Source organism: Poeciliopsis prolifica, unplaced genomic scaffold, assembly GCF_027474105.1.
Source record: "Poeciliopsis prolifica strain line A6 unplaced genomic scaffold, Auburn_PproV2 SCAFFOLD027, whole genome shotgun sequence".
Taxonomy (NCBI): domain Eukaryota; kingdom Metazoa; phylum Chordata; class Actinopteri; order Cyprinodontiformes; family Poeciliidae; genus Poeciliopsis; species Poeciliopsis prolifica.
The window spans coordinates 5,177,788-5,197,938 of record NW_026562402.1 but is presented as its reverse complement, the minus strand read 5'-3'; the positions used below and the strand labels follow the sequence as shown (position 1 = coordinate 5,197,938).

Sequence of the window (20,151 nt, the reverse complement as noted above, 5' to 3'; positions counted from 1 at the left end):
TCTCTGATGCAGCGTAATTACACACCCACCAAACTGAGCCACTGAAGCGAAAAATGAGCGGCCTTTGGAGATATCTGGACCTTAAAACCGCACATGGAACATCTCAGACGTCTAGCTTTACTTTACTAGCCTGACGGCGAGGCCAGCAGTCTGCCTCCAGGGACTCCGCAGCCAGCCCCACTTGCGCCTCTTTCCAAGCTCATTCAACACATCAGGTGTAATAATCTGCAGAAGGGGCTGCGGCGGAGGCAGGGGACAGATAAAACTGATTAATGAATTTTTCCATTTACGGCTGTCTGCAGAGGAACCAGGACAAGCGGAGGGGTGAGAGGGGGAGCCGCAGCTCGCGGGAACCGAAGCGAGACTGTTTATTTTTCTTTGGCTCCCAATCAGAAAATTTATTGGTTTAAATATAATGCCATCAAGCTGGTTACTAAACAAAGGCAGAGTCATGTTTTTTTGTTATTGTTTGTTTTTTTTACTTGGAAGACAAAAACAATTGAGGCAAAGTGTACGAATCAACTTTTGTTTTCTGAGTTCAACTGTTTAGTTAAATACTGGACTTCTGCAAGGTTTAATTTTCCTGTGTTTGTGCAAGATGGGCAGAATTTACAAATACAGCAGACAGAGCAAAGTTTCACATTTTATTTCTTACAAAAGCAGTCAACCTAACGTCATGTCGGCAGTAAATTTCTGAATATGGCAAGTATGTATAATTATACAGCAGCTCAGGTAAGTCAGGGAAGCATTTAAAAATTGAAAAAAGGGTCCAACATGAGATCTAAACTTCTAAGTGATTCATTCCTGTTGAGGAGCAGAAACAGTCACTCCTGAAATGTTGAATTCACAGAAATGAGAAGTCTTCCAACTAAAATGAGTCCTGCTGTTGGACAGTCCTGAGTTTCTGAGATCAGTTGTTGTGCAGCAGACGCCAAGCTGGTCTGCAGCGGCAAAGCCAGCTGGCTTCAAACAAACAAGTCCCAGAACTTGTTGCTTTGCTCCTCTCAAGCGAGGCAGAGAAACGTCCCGGCTGGGTTTTCCGATCAGAATTTGAGGCTGAACCCGGGCCCAACAGCAGACACGCCGAGGTTGCTGGTCGTCAGGTGGAAACCAGTGTCTTTCAGGTCGTCGTCACCCTGGTGTTAAAAAGAAAACAAATGCAATTGTTTTACGTTTCTTTGTTATATGATAAAAAAATAAAATAACTCGTACGTCTTTATTTTATCTCCACATTTTGCCCACGTCTCAACCACATTGGACTTTAGGCCTCAAAGTATAGCAGGACTGTGAAGTGGAAGGAATAGAAATGTTTTATAAATAACATTTGGAGAAGTGTGCCATCTGTGTTTGCACAATATCGGTGTCAAAACCAACTTTCCGAGGTTTTGGTCTGGTTATGGACTCTAAATTTTTATTTGATCATATCGCGGTCTTGGGATGGAGCATTTGAGGCCAAGAGATTTTCCTTTTTTGTGTGTAATTACAAGAATAAAGACACAATGTTAGCAGAACAAAGGCACAAAATACCAGAAGAAAGTCGTAAATTTAGAAGAAAAAATTGTTTAGATGAGAGCAAAGCTTGGATAGTTGCCCAGATGTGACGTGACCAGATCGTCAGGTCCGTGATTTCTTCTTCAAAATAGACATACTTGGCTCAATCATTTCAAAGTTCAACTACTGAGGATAATTTGATTTAAATGAGTTAAAAAATTTGTAAAACCGATTTGTAAAAGTCCAATTTCATAACATTCCTTGTTTAAAGTTTATTCTTATATTATTCAGATTTTATTGTCATATGACTGTTTTCCTGTGTTATTACAACTTTCTTCTAGTATTATTTCAAAAGTCGTACGACTTTATCACAAGACTTTACTCTTGTAAATAATTTTTTTTTCTTAGCCTTGACCTTATTATTCTGTCGTACAGTCTGGGATGTGCTGAACTGAGTGCATTAAAGTTAGGGAAGTACCGATCCACTTTTTTCATTTCTGATACCAATAGCTGAGGTTTAGTATCGGCAGATATCTTTCTGATACAGAAAATTGTTAAATTGACTTACAACATTTTTTTTTTTTACTTAAACATAAATGTACCGAACTACAAATATATTTGGTCATTCTGAATCAGGACAGCACACTTTTATACAGCAATAGCTTCACAAACTCAGTCAAACATGTAAAAACAACTCAATTTTAATTTGTTCAGAAACTGAAATGGACTAAAACATTAATACCTTCACCAAACATGTGAAAAACAAACTGCAACAAATCTTCTTTCAAATGGTTCATAAAGTAGAATTAGACATTTTCAATACAATATAATTACCCTGCCTAATCAGCATAATATTTTCCTTAAGTGCGGAAAGATGACTGAGTTGATCAATTGCAAAAAAAAAATCCAAATAAATACCATAAAGTTGGTATTTTGTATCTGGAAAGTAGTACGCAAATTAAATACTTTTGCTAGGGTTTAGCACAGACCATTATAAATTACACTGGAATTATTTTTCAAGACACTTTTATTGTTAATCCAAGGAATCAGGCAAGAGAACGCTAATTATTAACACAGTTATCAATCATTCCGGCTTCGGTGGCTTTGTGGGTTTGGGCGTTTCTCGAGAATAAAACTGGAATAACAACCAACAGCTTTTTGGCACGCTCCGTTTTGTACGGGAAGGTGGAAAATACTGAAACTGCTGCTGAAAAGTTTCAATAATATCCTAATGGGCAAGCGGGACCGCTGCAGAAAACATTAGCAACTTCAGGGAGCACATCTTGGAAAACACAAGGAGGAAATAGTCGGACACAAAGCAGAAGCTCGAGGGTCTGTAATCTATTTACCACAGACAGCACTAAGAAAGCCTGGTAGCTGTGTGTAATGGAGAAAGTGGAGCCTAATGTCATTACCAGTTGACTGTAGCCCAGGCCTCCCTCGGGCGGACGAGGGCTGGTGCCTCTCTTCACCCTCTGCTGCTCGCTCTTGGCCGGCCAGGTGGGGAACATGGAGGGGTCGATCGGGAGAGGCGTCTCCCTGAAGTACTCGTGCTTCAAAGCCTCGTCAGCTGAGATCCTCTTACTGGGGCAGTAGGTGAGGAATCTGGAAAGCGGACAATCACTTATTATTTATTCATTGACTTTTAAAATGTGCAAAAGTGCCTAGTTTGGACTGCCATGTGAAATGGGGCAATTATTATTTGAATTTCTCCAGCGCCAGACTTGTGCAAAGCTGACCTTGCCTCTGATTCTTTCATCACAGGTTTGGGGTTTAGCTCATTCAGAGCCGCCTCTCTCCATTTGGAAAACAGATCAGGGCTTTTTAGGCAGGACAAAATATAAAGGAATCCTCTTTATGTGCAAGAACCAAAAAAAACATGGTGGCAAGAAACGGCCAGCAGATGCTGCGAGAGATGGTGACACTGACCAAACTCAATCTCTTTTTCTAACACGCTACCAAAAGGCTAAGACCAACCCCAGCCAGCCAATTCTGTGTTAAAACGAAGTGAAATTGATCAAAGAGTGATGATTTTACCAAGAATTCACCATTTTGGAAAGTCAATGCTTTCAATCAACCAGCAACTGACTGCTGCCATTTCTCTTCTGGGCGCTGCTGAGAAAGTCCCTGAAGTGTAGCTACAATAGCTGCACTTCGGGGTGTGTGGTTGCTGCTGCTGTTTTAATGTTAATAAACGTGATGTTTACTGCGTCAGATTTAAGAACATTCATATGTGTAAGATTTTGCTGATCGCCAGATAAAGGGGATTGCTTGGTGGTGTGATTCCAGCCGAACTTGGATTTCTTGGTACATTTTTTGTTTGTGGCCAAGATTATTTCATTCTACCAGTGTGCTTAAGTACTTTTAGGTAGAAAAGCCTCTGGTGTCATTAACTGATTCTAAAAAGTTCAGATTATACAAAATTTAGCCTGTTGTTTGTTCAGAGTTAAGATGCTACACCATCAGGGTTATCCCAGAAAATTTGGTAAGCCTGGTAATCGGGGCGCCGAGACGGACCGCCATGTTCTTGTATTATAAGATATTAAGTTGAAAGGAAATGTAAAAAATTACTTGGTAATTATGTCCCTGGAAGACATTGCCAACAACACTTAAACCCATAACCATATAGTCTTAAAAACAACAAATAAAAAAACATCATTAAAATAAATTTACTTGATGGGGAAAAACTCCCACATTTAGACCTAGCCCATGCAGCGCGCAGAGGCGCCAGCAGTGAGATTGGTGAGCGCTCCCGCCTTCATACCCTGTTCAATGCATCGACTATAAACTCGTCTTTCAGGAATTATTCTGCCAGTGAAATGCTCAGTGTAGCAGAGAAGCTTGCAATCCAGCTTATTAAAATACACACAAAAAAAACACTTTTTAAAAAAAAAAAGTTTTTTTATTTGTTGTTTTTAAAAAAACCAACACACAATCAAGCAACATTTAGCCTGGTGGGAGGGCAAGTAAAGCCTGGCCTGTCGCTGGGAGAAACCCTGATGATCATATATGAGTCTGTCTAGTTACTTTTCACATTTAGAAGACTGAGTCAGTATTAGATGTTGACACAGATAAAAAAAAGTTGAGCAGAAATTTAACTTTTAGCTAATTTAGCCCTTAATAATATTTGTCTTCATAAAGTATCTTAATTATTTACTATGTTGACTTCAAATCATTTCCTAACTGGATTAGGAGGAGAAATCAGTTCGGACATTAGTCCTACCAAGAAGCCACTGCTAAAATTAATACTCAATAGGAAAAAGTACCAGCAGTATTCAGAATCTTTAGGTTAAAGACCCAGTAACACGACTCACTACTCTGGACATTATACTAATTTTTTATTCCTGCTTCTAATATAAAAGCAAGCAAACTTTTTTTTTCAATAGAGATGCACTAATAAAACAGACAGATAATGGATTGGTCCAATTTCCTCTGACTGGTCATCAAGACAAATACTTAAAAAAAAATTTTGTTCTCGAAATCTCGTTCCTGTTCTGTTTCGCTTCAGTCTTTTACACGTTTTTGTTTACGTCTGGCAGTCAGTTGAGACAGTTAATACAAAGTGTGAAGGACAAATAAAAATCTATAAAAATGGCTCCATTATTGTTGTGGTTACTAGCTAACAGAGCCGGAGTGGGCAGCTCCGGTTTCTAATAACCTCCAGGTATCCAGACAACACCTACAATACACCGTAAACAGAGATTTTTAAGAGAATTTTTTTAAAAAAATTAGGGCGGTGGAGGAAACAAATGTGGTAAAAAATCTTAATTTTGCAAAAGTATCCATGTTTGGACATGCTGTTTGACTGAGGATTCTAAACACCTATTCTTGGAAGTCCAAAAAGTGAAATGTCCTGACTTAGCGTCTCAATGACAGCATTTCTTATTGATCCAAATAGGGTCACTGAGTGCATTTAACTCCTAAACTTCAACATTATCACTGCTGAAATACTTCTGCCAGTAGAGTCATGGCAAAGCCGCGTCAACATGTCTGCAGTGTGTAATTATTAAAAGAAATATCACTACTTTTAATGTCTTTAAGTAGCTCTTTTCAGAACCCGGTAATTGCAGAGATTTGTTTAATACCGCCAATTTGATTACACATAAATGCTTTAAAAACTTAAATACTTGGCTGAATACAATGGCTTTACTCGGCTGGATCGGGCTAAGGCACAGCTGAAGTAAAACACTTCAAATGGCTTTCAACTCGCAGCACTTTGTTTTTCATTACCTGCCAGATGCTACACATCTAAAGCCAGATGTTTGATCCAACCCACAACCCATCATCACTGTGGTTTGGTGCAAAAATTTCAAGTTCTCCAGTTTTTTTTTTTTTACAGATTCAGTTTCTTCAAAACATTCTGGAAGTTTGAACGCAAAATACTCACCTGGTCGGATTTAATTTTCAGTGTGTTCCACAATTTATTAGAAAACAATTCTAATTCATGTTGTACAGGAATATTTTGCTGCATTAATTGAAGTCAGGCCTTTCTTTATTCACCTGAACTCTGTAAGCGAATAAAGTGACGACTGTATATTTTGTGTTTGCTTTTTCCTATCAACCTTAAACATTTAACTCAAAACCACATGTGAAAACTGCCCACGCTCCCCTCACACCTGGCCAAGTTAGTTTTCTGTGGGGAACCCTGAGCTTTCTCTCATAGGAGAGCAAAAGCAGACTTGCTGATTTTCAGACCGTTGTGGAGGCAAATAAGATCGGTGGTCAATCAAAGATCTCCCAAAATTAGGGCTTGTTGAAAAATAATATTCTAGTAATCGAGTACTCTATAGAATATTTTTATGATTAATCGAGGAATCTTCTCTCTCTAAAACCGTGATGATGTGATTCCGAAAGCACAAAAGTTATCGTAGTCCAACTATCATGCCGCAAAATTCAACAATCCTTGAGCCTGACAAACTCAACCTGAACTTGTTCAACACCATCCTGCTAGCACTTCACAACAACTCATAAGCGAAAATAAGAGCGTAGCCCTCCACAAACAATGATCCGGGTGGAACACAGTGAGCTACATAATAAAACAAATTTTAATGAAGCTGTGAGGCAAATTGATTTTTCTTGAGGAATTTGAATAATCGAGGTACTCAAATCATTCGAGGAATCGTTTCAGCGCTACCCAAATTAAGAAACTCTGTAGTACAGACTTGTAAAAACATACTAATGTTGGATAAACGAAAGCTTATTAATGATTCAAAGAAAATGCTGCATAGGATGCTGGTTAGGCATAGAGATCCCTGTCCCAATGCATGCAGCATCATATACATCACAGTCTTGTTTTCCACAGAAAGGAATGATATTTATAAGGAATATAAACTTTACATCAGCAGACGATGAAGCTCAGTTCATTCAGATAAGATGACGGAAAAAATCTTGATTCCACCAGGAAGTTGAACAGGTTTAGAAAGTACTTCTGGTGCTGAGACCAACATCCTCTCCATTCTTGCTTGACACAGTTCCAATTGCTGTAACCTGCTGACTCTCATCCCATCCACTGGACACTCAGCTGTGAACCGCTCTGATGCACCCAAAAGGTCACGGCCTCCCGAGGTCAACAGAATCACATCATCCGCAAAAAGCAAAGAGTCCCTGAAGTTCTCAAACAAAACCACCTTCTTTCTGTGACTACACCGTGAAATCCCAACGACGAAATGCAGCAAACAAAATCAAAGAAAAGGGACGGAGGTAAAACATTTTACATTTTCTTCATTTGTTTTTGATAGTTATGCTATAAAACATCAGAGATTTTGTGTCTTAATGGAAAAATGTAAATATTATTATTACAATTACTAACATTACCAGTTATTGTGATATAGCATTTTTGCACCAGTGCACAAGTATTATGCAGGAGCGGCAAATCAGTGGTGCATCATTGCTAAAAGTGATTAAAATAATTTTTTGAGATAATCAGACAGCTTGCACAAGTTTCATGCAAATATTCAATAAAGAGATGCACAATATTGTGCATTATGTTGTGGTGAAGTCAGCAGTATGGTTGTTTGTTTAAAGGTATTTAAAAGGTAGTGAATTATATAAAAATATCAGAAAATATCAGTTATCAGCCATAACGGCAAAATCAATATCCAATACCAGTCCAAATTTTTCATATCGGTGCATTCCTAATTCAATGTTGACGTCTTCAGCCAAAATAAATTTGTGTAGAGCCACAGAAGCAAAGTGACTCTGTGAGGAAAAAAAAAGTCTTTTTGCAATTCGGACGATAGAAATTTTATTTGGATTTAAAAAAAACCATTTATTTTACATTTGACACATTTTGTAAATAGGAATTTCAAGCCTAATAATAGGGGTGCACCCATGGCATTACTGATATTTAAAAAGTTTGATCTGCCGATTCAAATTTTGGCCAGTATGGATTTATTCTTGTCTTAAAAGTTGATAAATAGTAAGACAGTCGCTAAGTTGGCAATAGTTGGGTGACTATTGGTAACCAAACATGTTCAGACATGCACAGGTCTGTCAATCAGCTCTCTCTCCCAGCAGAGCAAAAGGGAACTGCAGCTTATTTTCAGACCTTTGTTAAGCTTGATAAGATCAACCAATCATTGAGCTTACGAAATTTAAAAAATTGGGACCAGTTTATTGGTGCACGTCTACTTTAAAACACAATGGAGGTGCGACAAACTAGTGGTGAAACTGGGATCTGGACTTCACTGTAAAAGCAATACCGGGTCATTTTTGGCATATTGTCCAGATCATATTTCCACCCCAGAAAACAACAAAAGTGTGGATTATTACAAACTTTCCACGCTGCTCGATCCACTAACAAAAATAAATAAATAAAAATAAAAATCTCAGTTTATTTTACATAAAACAATGACAAACAGTGTTCCTCATCGAGGAAATTTAAAAAGTTAAATCAAAGGTTGGATATTTTGTCATTAAAAAGTGTGAAGCTGTTACTTTAAAGAAAAAAAGATTATATTTTTAAGACTTTTTACACATCTTTCTCAGAAGTGCAAATAAATATATATAAACTCCAGAAAAAGTCTTACTTGTTCATGAGGTCGAAGCCTTGGTCTGACAGCAGCGCTCCAAAGCGCTTTCTCAAGTTATTGTAGGGATACTCTGTGAAGCTCATCTTCTTCACAGCAGGTAACTCGCTGTAGCCAGGCCAGATCTTCTCACTGGGTGATCCCAAATCCTGCAGACAACACAAACGTCAACTGCTACACTTGCATAAGATGAATATCGTTAGTTAGAGAACAATTTCCCTCCTGGGAGAAATGAAGCATGCATTTTTAATTTGTCAGTCGTAAAATCGGAGGCATTAATACACGCATAAATGGCTATATTGCTTTACAGTATGTGAATCACTAAAATATGGAAAGCTTTTTGGTCTAGTCAGCTGTCTGCCAACACCTCCCCCTGAGAAAAACTGTTGAACTACGTTCTTAATCCTTTTAACACTACATTAAATTCATGGGCAGTAAACAAGGTAATTTTGCTCTTCCCAGTTACAATTTAGCTTATATTTGAAGGGCAAATGATGGCATTCACCTTGTAAATCTTGTTAATTTGGTCAATTTCAGATTTTCCAGGGAAAAGAGGTTTCTGGGTGAGGAGCTCGCCAAATATGCAGCCCACTGACCACATGTCCACAGCTGTAGAGTACTCCTGCGGAGAGAAGAACAAACACGGCGGTAATCCACAGAAACATCAAGCAGACGGTCTTGCCTGACAAAATTCTGTTTGAGTTCAACCCTCCCCCCCCCCCCACTCCACAAGAAAAAAAGAGTGTGGATGTTCTCCAATAGCTTTCTGGGCCTCTGCCGTCTGGCTGAAACAAAGCCTGTGCTCTACAACTCCTGCAAGTCGCCGGTATTTGGTGACTTACAAGCCAGATGCTTCACAGATGTTGTCTTTTAATGGAAATATATCTCTGAGACCAACAGTCCAGATGATGCAATCAGTTTGAAAAAAAAAGTTCATCACCTTTGTGTCTGGAACGTCAGCTGCTGCTTAGGTAAGTCGTCAGACAACCTCTTTGTGGTTTGCAAAACTTGAGATCTCACCTTGGCTCCGAGCAGCAGCTCCGGAGATCGGTACCACAAAGTCACCACAACAGGAGTGTACTGCTTCAGGGGAGAGCCGTACTCCCGCGCCAAACCGAAGTCCCCAATCTAGAGAACAGGACAAAACAATGGAAACTGTAAGACCTCAGGGTTTTTGTTGGCGAAAGGTTTCATGTCTTCGGAAGATTTCCCCAAACACGTCTATATCAAGTTTCTCGAATCAAGTACTAACCAGTTGTTTTGTCAAATTTAAAGCTGACAGGTGTCTAAGCAATTTTTTTCAACTTTGAGATTCAGAAACATTTGCATTTGGCTTTTTTTTTCATCTATGTTTTCCCAATGGAACTTCTTTTCCTGGAACTTATTAATTTACTCTGGCTGTTTCTTGTGCGATTTTCCACCGCGGGTTACAAAACAGAGACGTTTGTGTAAATTATGTCCGCAGATGCTGGGCTGCAGCAATGTTGACGAACATCAAGGTCAAGCTACGAATGTGTGGGGGAAGAGATTCCTGTGATGAAAATAAAATATGCTCAGCAATAAAGCGATAAATAATGACTAGGTGATTAATTAATGCATAGTCACTATAAAGTCCACAGAAAGATTAACTGCAAAAACTTCAAAGGGACTTCGACACTTTTGAAGCAAGAAAGAAGTGGTAGAGTTGAGATTCTTTCAAAGCAGTCTGAGAATCTGGGAATGCACCACTTTTTTCACTTCCGTCCATGTCGCACCTCAGCAATTTTCAGTATGATGGCCCCTAAGCAAGCAAACCAGCATCGGTGCATTTTAGGTGCAGATATGCTGGTTGTATTGTTTAGTTGCTACTGTTTAACACACAGCGGCTCCACAGGTTCAGTGGTTCACCGCGGTCACTCAGTTTCAGTTTCAGCTACGCATTGTGACCAGGAGCCGGTATGTGACTGAGGTAACGGTCACACAGTGACGACTGGAGACAGTGCTGCTCATTCTCCATTCATTTTTTATGGAGTTTGCGCAGTGAGGCGGGAGTTGCTTGCACTCATCCCAACAAGTGAGGAGTATAATTTGTTCATGTGAAATTTCTAGCTCATACACGCGAGGTAGCAACACTACAGTGGGAAGCTGAAAATTGTTCAACTATTGTTGTCATTTCGCTGTCGTGTCACGTGCACTGAGTTCAACTTGAGTGGAGGAAAACTGAGGCTTTTAACGCCCCGGGTGTTGAGCCATTAACATAGAAACTAGAGAGGAGGAGTAACTCCAGAGTGAAGCTTTTTGATAGAAAGAGAGAGAGAACCTCTTTTTATGTTTGTCCCAATCAACTTCTTGACCTTTTGTTCTCCACAGAGGTCATTAACCCATCACACACACACTCCAACATACTTTAGCTTACAGTTTCTGGGTCAACTTACCTTGAGGATTCCCTTGTGGCTCAGCAGCAGATTAGACGTCTTCAAATCCCGATGAAGGATCCAGTTGTCATGGAGATGTCGGACTCCTCGAAGGAGCTGAAGCATTAGAGTCTTTATTTCTCCTAAAAGAAAACGCCTTGTATGAGCTTCTAATAACTTCCTGCCAGTTCAGAACCTTTTTACGTCACAAAAATGTCAGGATGAATCTTTCACTACTTTTACAAGAAGAAGAAAAAACAAAAAAAAATTATGCCACAATACCAGGCAAGAAAGGCTGCTTCATGGTTTCCATCAGACTCTTCAGGTCATGCTCTACGTAGTTCATTACGATGTAGATCTTATCCATATTGCTTCCAACAACAATTTCCTGAAAACAATGCAAAAAAGAAACAAACAGGTCATTCTACAAAAAAAGCCAAACAGTAAATGTTATTCACCCAAACATACTGTCAGGTTTTCTCACCCTGACTGTGACGATATTTGGATGTTGGGCTTTCAGAATAGTGTTAATCTCTCTTAAAGAAGTGATGGGAAAGCCTTCCTTCTCCTTCTCCATCTTCAGCCGTTTTAAGGCAACAATCTCATCTGCAAATATGAAACAGCGTTCATCTAGAAAAAGCACATTTCAAAAAACTCCCACAAAATTAAAACATAAACAGGAGTCTATTTACATACCAGTCTTCTTGTCCTTGGCTCTGTACACCACTCCGTAGGTTCCCTCCTCTATCCGGTTCAGACACTGAAACTCTTCAACGCTGCGGCAACCCTAAAAAAAATTTCATTCCGAATAATCAAATTTTTAGTGGTTTATTCAATTAAGGTAAAGATGCATTTTATTTTCTCTGAAGCATCACCTTGTGGTTAATAGAGTGACTGAAGGGAGACTAAACAGTCTGTCGTCTGCAAGGGTAAATTTAAGTGCTTATTAAATCTGTTTGAATAAAGAGCTAAGACCTTTATTGACAGAATTTCCTTAACTCACAAAACCGAAACCTATGTGAACACAATCAAAATGAAACTGAAATAAAAAAAGAAACACTTCGATACTCCACTATTGCCAGAAAAAACACTAGTTCACAATTGTAGTGGGTCCATTTAATCAAAATCACATGCAATTTTAAATATATATCACAAATATTTTTCAACCCTTTAAAACAACCTTCAACTGTTACAGGTTAATTGTCTACATTGTAGAAAAGTAATTGTTAGGGATCCTCAACGCTGCCAGTGCAGATGTCGATGTCTGATAGTAATACTGCTGTTATGGCAGCATTTACCAATATTTTATTTGATAGAATGCTTTATTTGATTCATTGTTTAATTGTGAGAATAATCAAAAGAATACTCTATTACTAAAATAATTGTTTACAACAGTCCTAATCCTGACACACTGGTGGAGCTGTTTTCAGTCAGTTGCCATGGGAATGAGTGTGCCTGTAGTGTAGCCGACACACTGAGTTATAAAAAACAATACAAATGGTTTTGAGTTATTCTTCAACCATTTTTCTGCATCATTTTTCCATTTCTTGAGGTGCTTTGCTCTAAATTAATAACGCCTACATTTCCAGGCTTTATTTAGTGAACAGAGCAGCATTTTGCTCTTCCCAGGTAGTGAGACTATGAATAGCATTTAAAAGAACAGTCTTTTTTGCTCTTCACCGTTGTGCACATGCTTGATATTTCCAAATGTAAATAACATGCAACGTGTCTATATTCGTAGAGCCAACACTTACCTGTAAAGCCGGCAGATATTTGGGAAGCTCTTTCTTCAGCTCCACAGGTGAAACTGGCGGGGACTCTGGGATGTAGTTCTCTTCCGGGGTGGGCGAGCGGGAGTGAGTTTGGGATAGAGGGGTGGGGTCACCCTCTCTACCTTCCTCTTCGTCATCCTCCTCCTCTTCATCATCCTCCTCCTCCTCGCCGGTCTCCTCAGAATCGTGGTCAAAACGGGATTCTGGAACTGCAACAGCAAGAGTGAAGTCAGATTAAGTTTGATGGATGAGGACCATGAATTCAGAAACTACATGATCAATGTTGTGATTCTGTAGATGATTTTCTTTTTGCTATTCTTTTTTATGGCAGACGCTATTAAAGCCCAATCTAACAATGTATTGTACTGACTGTATTAAAATCAACAATCTAATAAATCAATAAAAGTTTTTTTTTCTGCACAACAAGCAAAAGAATATCACCTTGTGTATAAATTCTTATTCTTTTTTGGGTTTAAAAATTTTAATTTAATATTTAAATTTAATGGCACACTTTCAAAACTTGTTTGACATATTAAGGCATTTTAAAATGATCGGCGCAACAATGAGTTATAAAACTCAACTTCTAATCTCTGTTGTTGAAGTGCTAATAAAGAGTGTGAGTAAACCATGCCGCTAATTTGTATCAATTATCTTTGGGTTTTTTTACTGTATCATGCAAAGTGTTTGGTGCCATCAAAAAAAATACAAAGGAGAGATCCAGAACCTCATTGGTGAGTAAATTCAGCAGAAAACTGAAGAAACGTTGAGCTTTATTTTATGGCATCTCAAGCATTTCAATGAAGAATAGCACTGTATTAGAAATGTCTTCTCTTAATCAACTGCAAAGAAATGGACTTAAAAGCTAGAAGCACCTGAAAAGAAACAGTTAAAGAGCCGTCAGCTGAAGATGAGCAGCATTTGAGAGATAAGAAAAATGTTTTTATTTCACTATAAATCCTGTCAATTTCACAAAAATGGCAGTGTCCGACAGCTCATGAATCCAGGCTTCACCAACCTGCAGGTATGTGCTTTCCATTCTCTCTCTCTTCCTCAGCGTCTTCCTCTGACTGCTCTTCCTCACTCACATCCTCTAAATGGGGAAAATTTAATGTTTTTATTATTATTATTAGGCTTGAGTGACATTTAGAAACAGAAAAGCAACACATTTTACCTGCACTCTGCTCAGACCGTCCCGATGCTGAAATAGACTCTCCTTCGTCTTCCTCTTCCTCCTCCTCCTCTCCCTCACTCTGGCTACTGGACTGATCCTCTCCCTCCTCTTCCTCCTCATCCTCCTCCTCAGAGCCTGATCCGGATGCTAAGCAAGACAAAAGAGAATTTGACTGCGGAAAAAGAAAATCAATGAAGCTGGGAAGGTAAAAAATAATCAACTTATAGTTGCAGCTAATCTGAATTTTTATAACTGAAAAAAGGGTTGAAAATGTAATTTCCTTCAAAAGTATTTGGGTTGCAACACTAGACAACATGAGTTTAAACCTATAAGGTTATTGTTAAGTGCAGCTCCGCATTACCAATGGAGGATTCGGCCGTGCTGGTCTTCCTTTCAACATCACTAATATCTTGGAGGTCTGCGAGCAGGTCTTGAACGTCTGGCCTCTCTTCTTTTGATGCTGAATAATTTTTAAAAAAATCATTATAGCAACAGCTGACATAGAAATGATCTGAAGGACAGGTTTTATGCTAAACCCTCACCTGGAATTTTCCGTGGCTCACTGTGCTCAGACCGGTCCCGGGAGCCGCGAGTCGGACTGCGACTACGGTGAGCTTGTTTTGACTTGTCGTCGTACTCGTCGGGTAGTATGCGATGGTGAGACGGTACTGTGAATGAGAGCGCCTCAGATTCAAAAGAGAGCTCTGTGAATTTACAGGGTTCTATAATGACATCCTATGAAACTGATAAGTCCTTTCTGTTAATAGAGATGCACAAATAAATTGGCTGTGGACCGAAAGCTGAGAATTTTCACCTAGACCGGAAACTCTTGTCATCGAGCCTATAATGTCACTTTTGGTTCCAATATAAATAATTTACTTTTCAAACCAGAAATGCATGAAATTTGATGTTCAATGCAGTCAGTCACAAGTGCAGATAAAAAGGAAAAATCGTAATCTCCTCAAGTTTGTATTGACAGGTCAAAGTTTAATTACAGATTGAAAAATCTGTAACGACATACACAGATAAAAAATGTATTTAGCGCAACTCCTCTGGATTAGAACTGTCAAATTATATCAATTTATATGCAGTTAAAACATTGTTGAATGTAATTGTAACATTCGTAATGTATTATTTCTCTCAATAATGTGGTATGTAGCAAAAAGAGATAATTTTGGTACTTCTGACTGACAAAAACAAGAGACGTTTGGTCTGATTTAACTTCAGAATAAACCAAAAGGTGTGTGTGTGTCTTTTTAGTTGGTATATGTAAGCTTCTGATTTACTGTACATGATTTCATCCCACTGAAGACAGAACATTATCCAATAAACAGGAAAGAATGTAAAAAATACATCTTTTGTAAAGACTAACTTTCTCGTCGACTCCCTCTCTCTTTGTGTCGATCGTCCACCCTTCGCTCTCTGTCTTTAAATTCCCGTTGCTCTTTCTGTTGCTCACGAATCTTACGGTCTCGTTCGCGCTGGCGCTCCTGCTGCTCCAGACGGTCTCTGATGTCAAAAACATCAAACAAGAAGCAACAACAAAATTAAGAAACTCTGCCACGTGTTTTGTGTGTTTTTGTTTTAGATGCTTTTAGGGAATAAAGAACAACTACAGCAAAACTTAAGGATGGGCAATATGGCAAATATATTTGTCTAGTAAATCCTCATTTAAGACATAAAAGCACAGCTGTTAAGACAAAGGCCTGAAGGAGCACATTGGTAGAGATTTTGATCATTTGCATAATTTTCATAAGTTGTAACCAGCACAACTGATATTTAATTTGAGCACTGGCATATTTACACCTTGTCTTAAATGGTTTTGCCAAATTCAAAATGATTTATTATAACTTAAAATGTAAAACAACACCAGTACTCAGGTAAGGTGCACTCTTACTACTTAATATCTATGTACTATCTACTACTTAAGAGCCTACATTTTGATCATTATGTATATTTATCACAGATAAATAATAGATATTATTCAACTTAATTATAAGTGTTATAAATTATTATTATTATTATTATCATTATTATTATTAAAAGTACAATTTTCATATTGTTCCCAGGTTGATCACTTTCTCACCAACTAACTCATATGTTTTTGGTTTGTCAAACTAAAATATAATGTTTCAACCCAAACAATACTGTAAGTATTTTAAATTAGTTCCCAATATGATATTTTAAGTTACGTTACTGTTAAGGTCTGCTGCAGTGACAGTGTATGAAATTAGATCTAAATGCTGCTGTAATTATTCTAACTCTCATGCTGAGTAGAAGTGCATTGTTCACAAAACCTCACAATTCAAAGACAAGTTCAATAGACTAACCAAACCACTGAGGAGCTAGCAAACAACCACCTAAATGTTTACTTACTTAGCATTAGCCGCTAGACACCTAGGAACAGCTGGAGGAGGGGAGTGTTCTTGGAGTTTTCTTCTGTGTGTAATGAGGACAAAATAGCTTCAATTGCATTTGGTGGACAATCATAAACACCTGAATCTTTAGTAGCACCGTACCTGAATATGGCTTTAAAGGTAATTTTACTTTCAAATTGTTAAAACTGACTATTCGGATATCAAACGGGCATCATGGTACACATGGAAAATCAGTAGTCATTTCATTCCTGCTACATAAAAGTTAATTTATGAAGCTGAAAGAAACAGACAAAATAGAAACTGATGCATCTGAGCAAAAGAGTAAACCCGCAGGACCTGTGCCCTTTGAGCCCACCAGATCTCTGCTTTGGTAAATCCTCAACTGGTTGCAGTTGTTTAAGATGTAATATTGTCATATCGCCCACCCCAAAGTTTAACATGTTATTAAAAAAAAAAAAACATGTATTACATTTGTAAAATCCATTACAGTCATAGATGCTGGGGTGGTTACATTTAAAACCATATTGGCTTTACCACCATGAAATCAATCAAAATCTGACATTAATGCTCACCTCTCTCTGCGAGAGTGAGCTCTGGCTTGTTCTCTTCGTTTCTGCCTCTCCCAGTCTCTGCGTGCTTTGTCTTCCTCCCATCGTCGCTTCCGGCGATCGCTGTCGCGCTCCTTTTCTTTGTCTTTGGCTCGTACATGTTTACCTCCAGCTTTAATTATCATCAACAGAGGAAAAAAATCAAAAGAACTGATCAAAATTTTGGTACGACACTCCATCAATCACGTTCCTGTGTGCGTAATCGATCAAACATCTCACCGCCTTCAGTAGAGTGACTGCGGTGACGTCTTTTATCCTTTCTCTTCTCCTCCTTTCTGTGATGCGCTTTGTCCTTCCTCGCAACCTGCTGTGGAGGCTTGATCGCTAGTGACTCGTCTTCCTCTCCCCTACCAGAAATATAACACAAAGACTGTCAGATTTCACTAATAACCGTTACTAATTAACACATCTGTATCATGATATAATCTACCTGTCCTCTGTCGAGTCCTCCCGTACGTACGGGGAATTACGGATTGTTATTTCCATTCTTTGATCTCGTAGTTCTCCTTCCTCCGGAGTGTCTCGTTTCGGTTCCTGATCATTCGTCTGTGGAACAACGCCCTGTGAGAACTGAGTGAAACAAGATGACATTTATTAGTGTCTGAAATCCAAAACCTTATGAATATCAAGTGACAACAGCTAATTACTAGAGCAAGATCAAATCAGAAACAACCACATTTAAAATACACCTACAAAAGCCAGTTAGCTTTTTTGGGGTTTTGTGTTACAATTCTTCTGAACGAGAGAACAATAAAAGCTGATTTGACACAAAAAATTACAAATTAAAAATATCTCTGTAAGTAAATTGTAAATTAGTTTATTGATTTTATTAATATTTACATTTTTCTGGCGCTTAATAACAGTTTTCTCTTCTAATTCTCGTCGACGTTTTTTTTCCTGCAAGATTTCGTCAAGAGTTTTTACTTTCCAGGTCTCCTTTTCGTCCCCCATCAGCATCCACAATCCACCACCTGATTCACATGACAAAACACAGACGTACACAAGGATTTAACACAGCAGTGGTGTTACGAATTTCTCTCATGAGGCATTAGTGAACACAAGCCTGAAGTTTCTATGAAAGGTGGCCAGATTGGCCCCTCCACTCCAATTGGGCTGGTCAATTTCATACTCTTGAGAAACACATGTTTTAAACGCATGCAAGAAGGACTAAAGCTACTTTAAGAAGTTCTCTCTCCAGCACTTTGGGCAACAAATCGGATAGGAAGAACCTGGTAAGCTGTGAATCAAGTAGAGGTGAAAGTGAACTGAGAATTCTGCGCCCAAATAAAAGTTTGTAGGTTTTTTTGTTGTTGTTGTTGTTCAAGAAATTGTTTCCGCCGCAGCAAAACCACACGAGCGCAACTTCGCATTTGTTTTTAAAATGATTCATGTGTGACCTTACTGCAGCCTTTTTGAGTTGTATTCTCCTCTTAAAACAGCACTCGGTCTTTAGGCACACAAAACACTAATAACATACAGTACTGTTTCAAATGTAAGCTGCATGTGGACCCAACACACTGTACAGTTATAAATCATGTTTCGTTTCCACCTTAACATGCTAGTTAATATTTCCACAGCCGCGTTATAGGCAGGGTAATATAGCTAAACAAGTAAAATAACTTAAAACCTTAAAATCTACAACAAATTTGTTAAACTGGACACACCGTATAAACTCACAAATTCCAAAGAGTAACACAGCAGCATGTTAAATTTTCAAAAGCTACCTGAAGTTTGATGTTTGACAGGGATGCTACGACGGTACTAGCATTAGCAAACTTTAGCGTAAGCTAGCACGCGAGCCCGTTGCTAAAGAAATTCTGCAGGTTGAAATAAATGTTGTACAAAGAAACAAATGTCACAGTTCCGATACATTTTAACTGGCGTGTGCGTGGCAGTTTTTATGTCTTAAAATAAAGGCGTGAATGCAGAGCTTGATTAAAACAATCGCTGAGAAAATAAAATACCCAAACACACCTGAAAAATGCGCAGCGGAAGTTTAATCGCGTCACAAACGTTCAGACTGCTTCCGGTGTGAAACAATCCCTTCCTGTGAATAATTAATTAGCGCATCTAATGGAACGAAAATTTACAAAATTCAAGAAATCTTTGTTCTATAAACAAAAAACTGTGTCACTGCCCCTTATGTTATTGATATGATATTCCACAATATCACCTCATACACAAAATATAAATTAGAATACAGTTTGCATTTTCCCCTATACACTATTAATAACTAAGTATAAATAATTAATAATATTAAAACATTATGGTCATAAACCATAAGGCAAAATATTCAAGTCTTTCTCTACTTTAAATATTTTAATTTTATGTAAAAATGCTTTGCATTTCTTCGTATCTGCTCAGGATGTGATCAAACCCAGAATATCAAGTAATAAACTGGGTTTATCACCGGGAAAGCATTATAAAATAAAAGAGAAGAACTAGAACAGCTCATAGATTTATGACAGGATGGCCTTTGTGAACTTTGGCCAAAGTCTGACACTGAGACTGACGCAGTGCTTTCTTTTCAAGGATTTGAAAGAAGATTTTCCAAGCTTGATGTTGTCAGCTACAGGTAAGACTGACAGAGTTATTGTTTGACATTAGTTTTGAAGGTAAGAATCTCTCTGAGGTTCCTTTTTCACTCATCAACCTTACAGATTTCAAACCTCATTTTAAATCAGTTTCATTTCCCTGCTGGTGCAAATATTGACTTGCATGTGACGTATTTTTCCTGTGTCTAGACTGACACTGAGCTGGGAATAACTACACATAAACCCCTAATAACAGAAGAAGACACTTCCAATGGAGTCTAACGGGGAGGGCAGCGTGCATTATGACCGCTGGAGTGAGAGTAACATCAACATGAACATAGAAGCTTCAGAGTCTACTGCAAGGAGGTGAGATGAAGATGAATCCCAAAAATCTATTTCACATGTAAGGAATTGTTTTCTCACACTGTCAAGTAATCAACTGAACTGCTGGATTCCTTAGATGGGAAGGCACAACAGTGAGAAAATACTTTAACCTTGTTTTCATGATACATTTATGTAAATAATTTCACCATTTTACTACCTTGGAAAGTTCTCCAGACTTTCCTAAGGGTCTTTTTAAAGTACTGCTGCTTTTTACTTGTTTTCTACACAGTCCTGTGTGACATGTCTATCTGTAAAATAAATGAAGTTGATATGTGAAACACTAACTAAAAAAACATTTCCTGCATGTTATCTGTGATTGAGAAGGAAAAAAAACTAATCGAGGAACGTGGTGGGATGGGGCTTGAGAGCATAAATTAGTTGATCATTTACAG

The 20,151-nt window shown here is 38.3% G+C and overlaps 1 protein-coding gene across 2 annotated transcripts; it reads right to left on the bottom strand.

Annotated features, from left to right (window-relative positions):
* Positions 1-630: 630 nt before the first annotated feature.
* On the bottom strand, positions 631-18,859 carry cdk11b (cyclin-dependent kinase 11B). Of its 2 annotated transcripts, XM_055048540.1 has the most exons (21): positions 18,816-18,859; positions 17,682-17,812; positions 17,272-17,411; positions 17,061-17,188; positions 16,806-16,953; positions 16,232-16,294; positions 15,228-15,364; positions 14,398-14,523; positions 14,217-14,315; positions 13,856-14,002; positions 13,700-13,774; positions 12,667-12,893; positions 11,609-11,699; positions 11,397-11,518; positions 11,195-11,300; positions 10,934-11,055; positions 9,540-9,647; positions 9,025-9,141; positions 8,520-8,668; positions 2,907-3,096; positions 631-1,136 (listed from the first exon to the last, which is right to left on the bottom strand). In XM_055048540.1, the coding sequence occupies exons 2-21, from the start codon at positions 17,796-17,798 to the stop codon at positions 1,044-1,046; spliced, it is 2,505 nt and encodes an 834-aa protein (XP_054904515.1). In that variant the 5' UTR covers positions 17,799-17,812; positions 18,816-18,859; the 3' UTR covers positions 631-1,043. The 2 variants fall into 2 exon arrangements, with proteins under 2 accessions (XP_054904515.1, XP_054904516.1); XM_055048541.1 differs by lacking the exons at positions 16,232-16,294; positions 18,816-18,859.
* Positions 18,860-20,151: the final 1,292 nt, after the last annotated feature.

Bases quoted from the DNA above. Each gene is read 5' to 3' on its own strand.
- cdk11b (XM_055048540.1), bottom strand. From the start codon at position 17,798: ATGCTGATGGGGGACGAAAAGGAGACCTGGAAAGTAAAAACTCTTGAC. The intron at 16,954-17,060 runs GTGAGATGTTTG...TGATAATTAAAG, and splicing joins CAGTCACTCTACTGAAGGCG to CTGGAGGTAAACATGTACGA. The intron at 14,316-14,397 runs GTGAGGGTTTAG...AAAATTATTCAG, and splicing joins TGAGCCACGGAAAATTCCAG to CATCAAAAGAAGAGAGGCCA.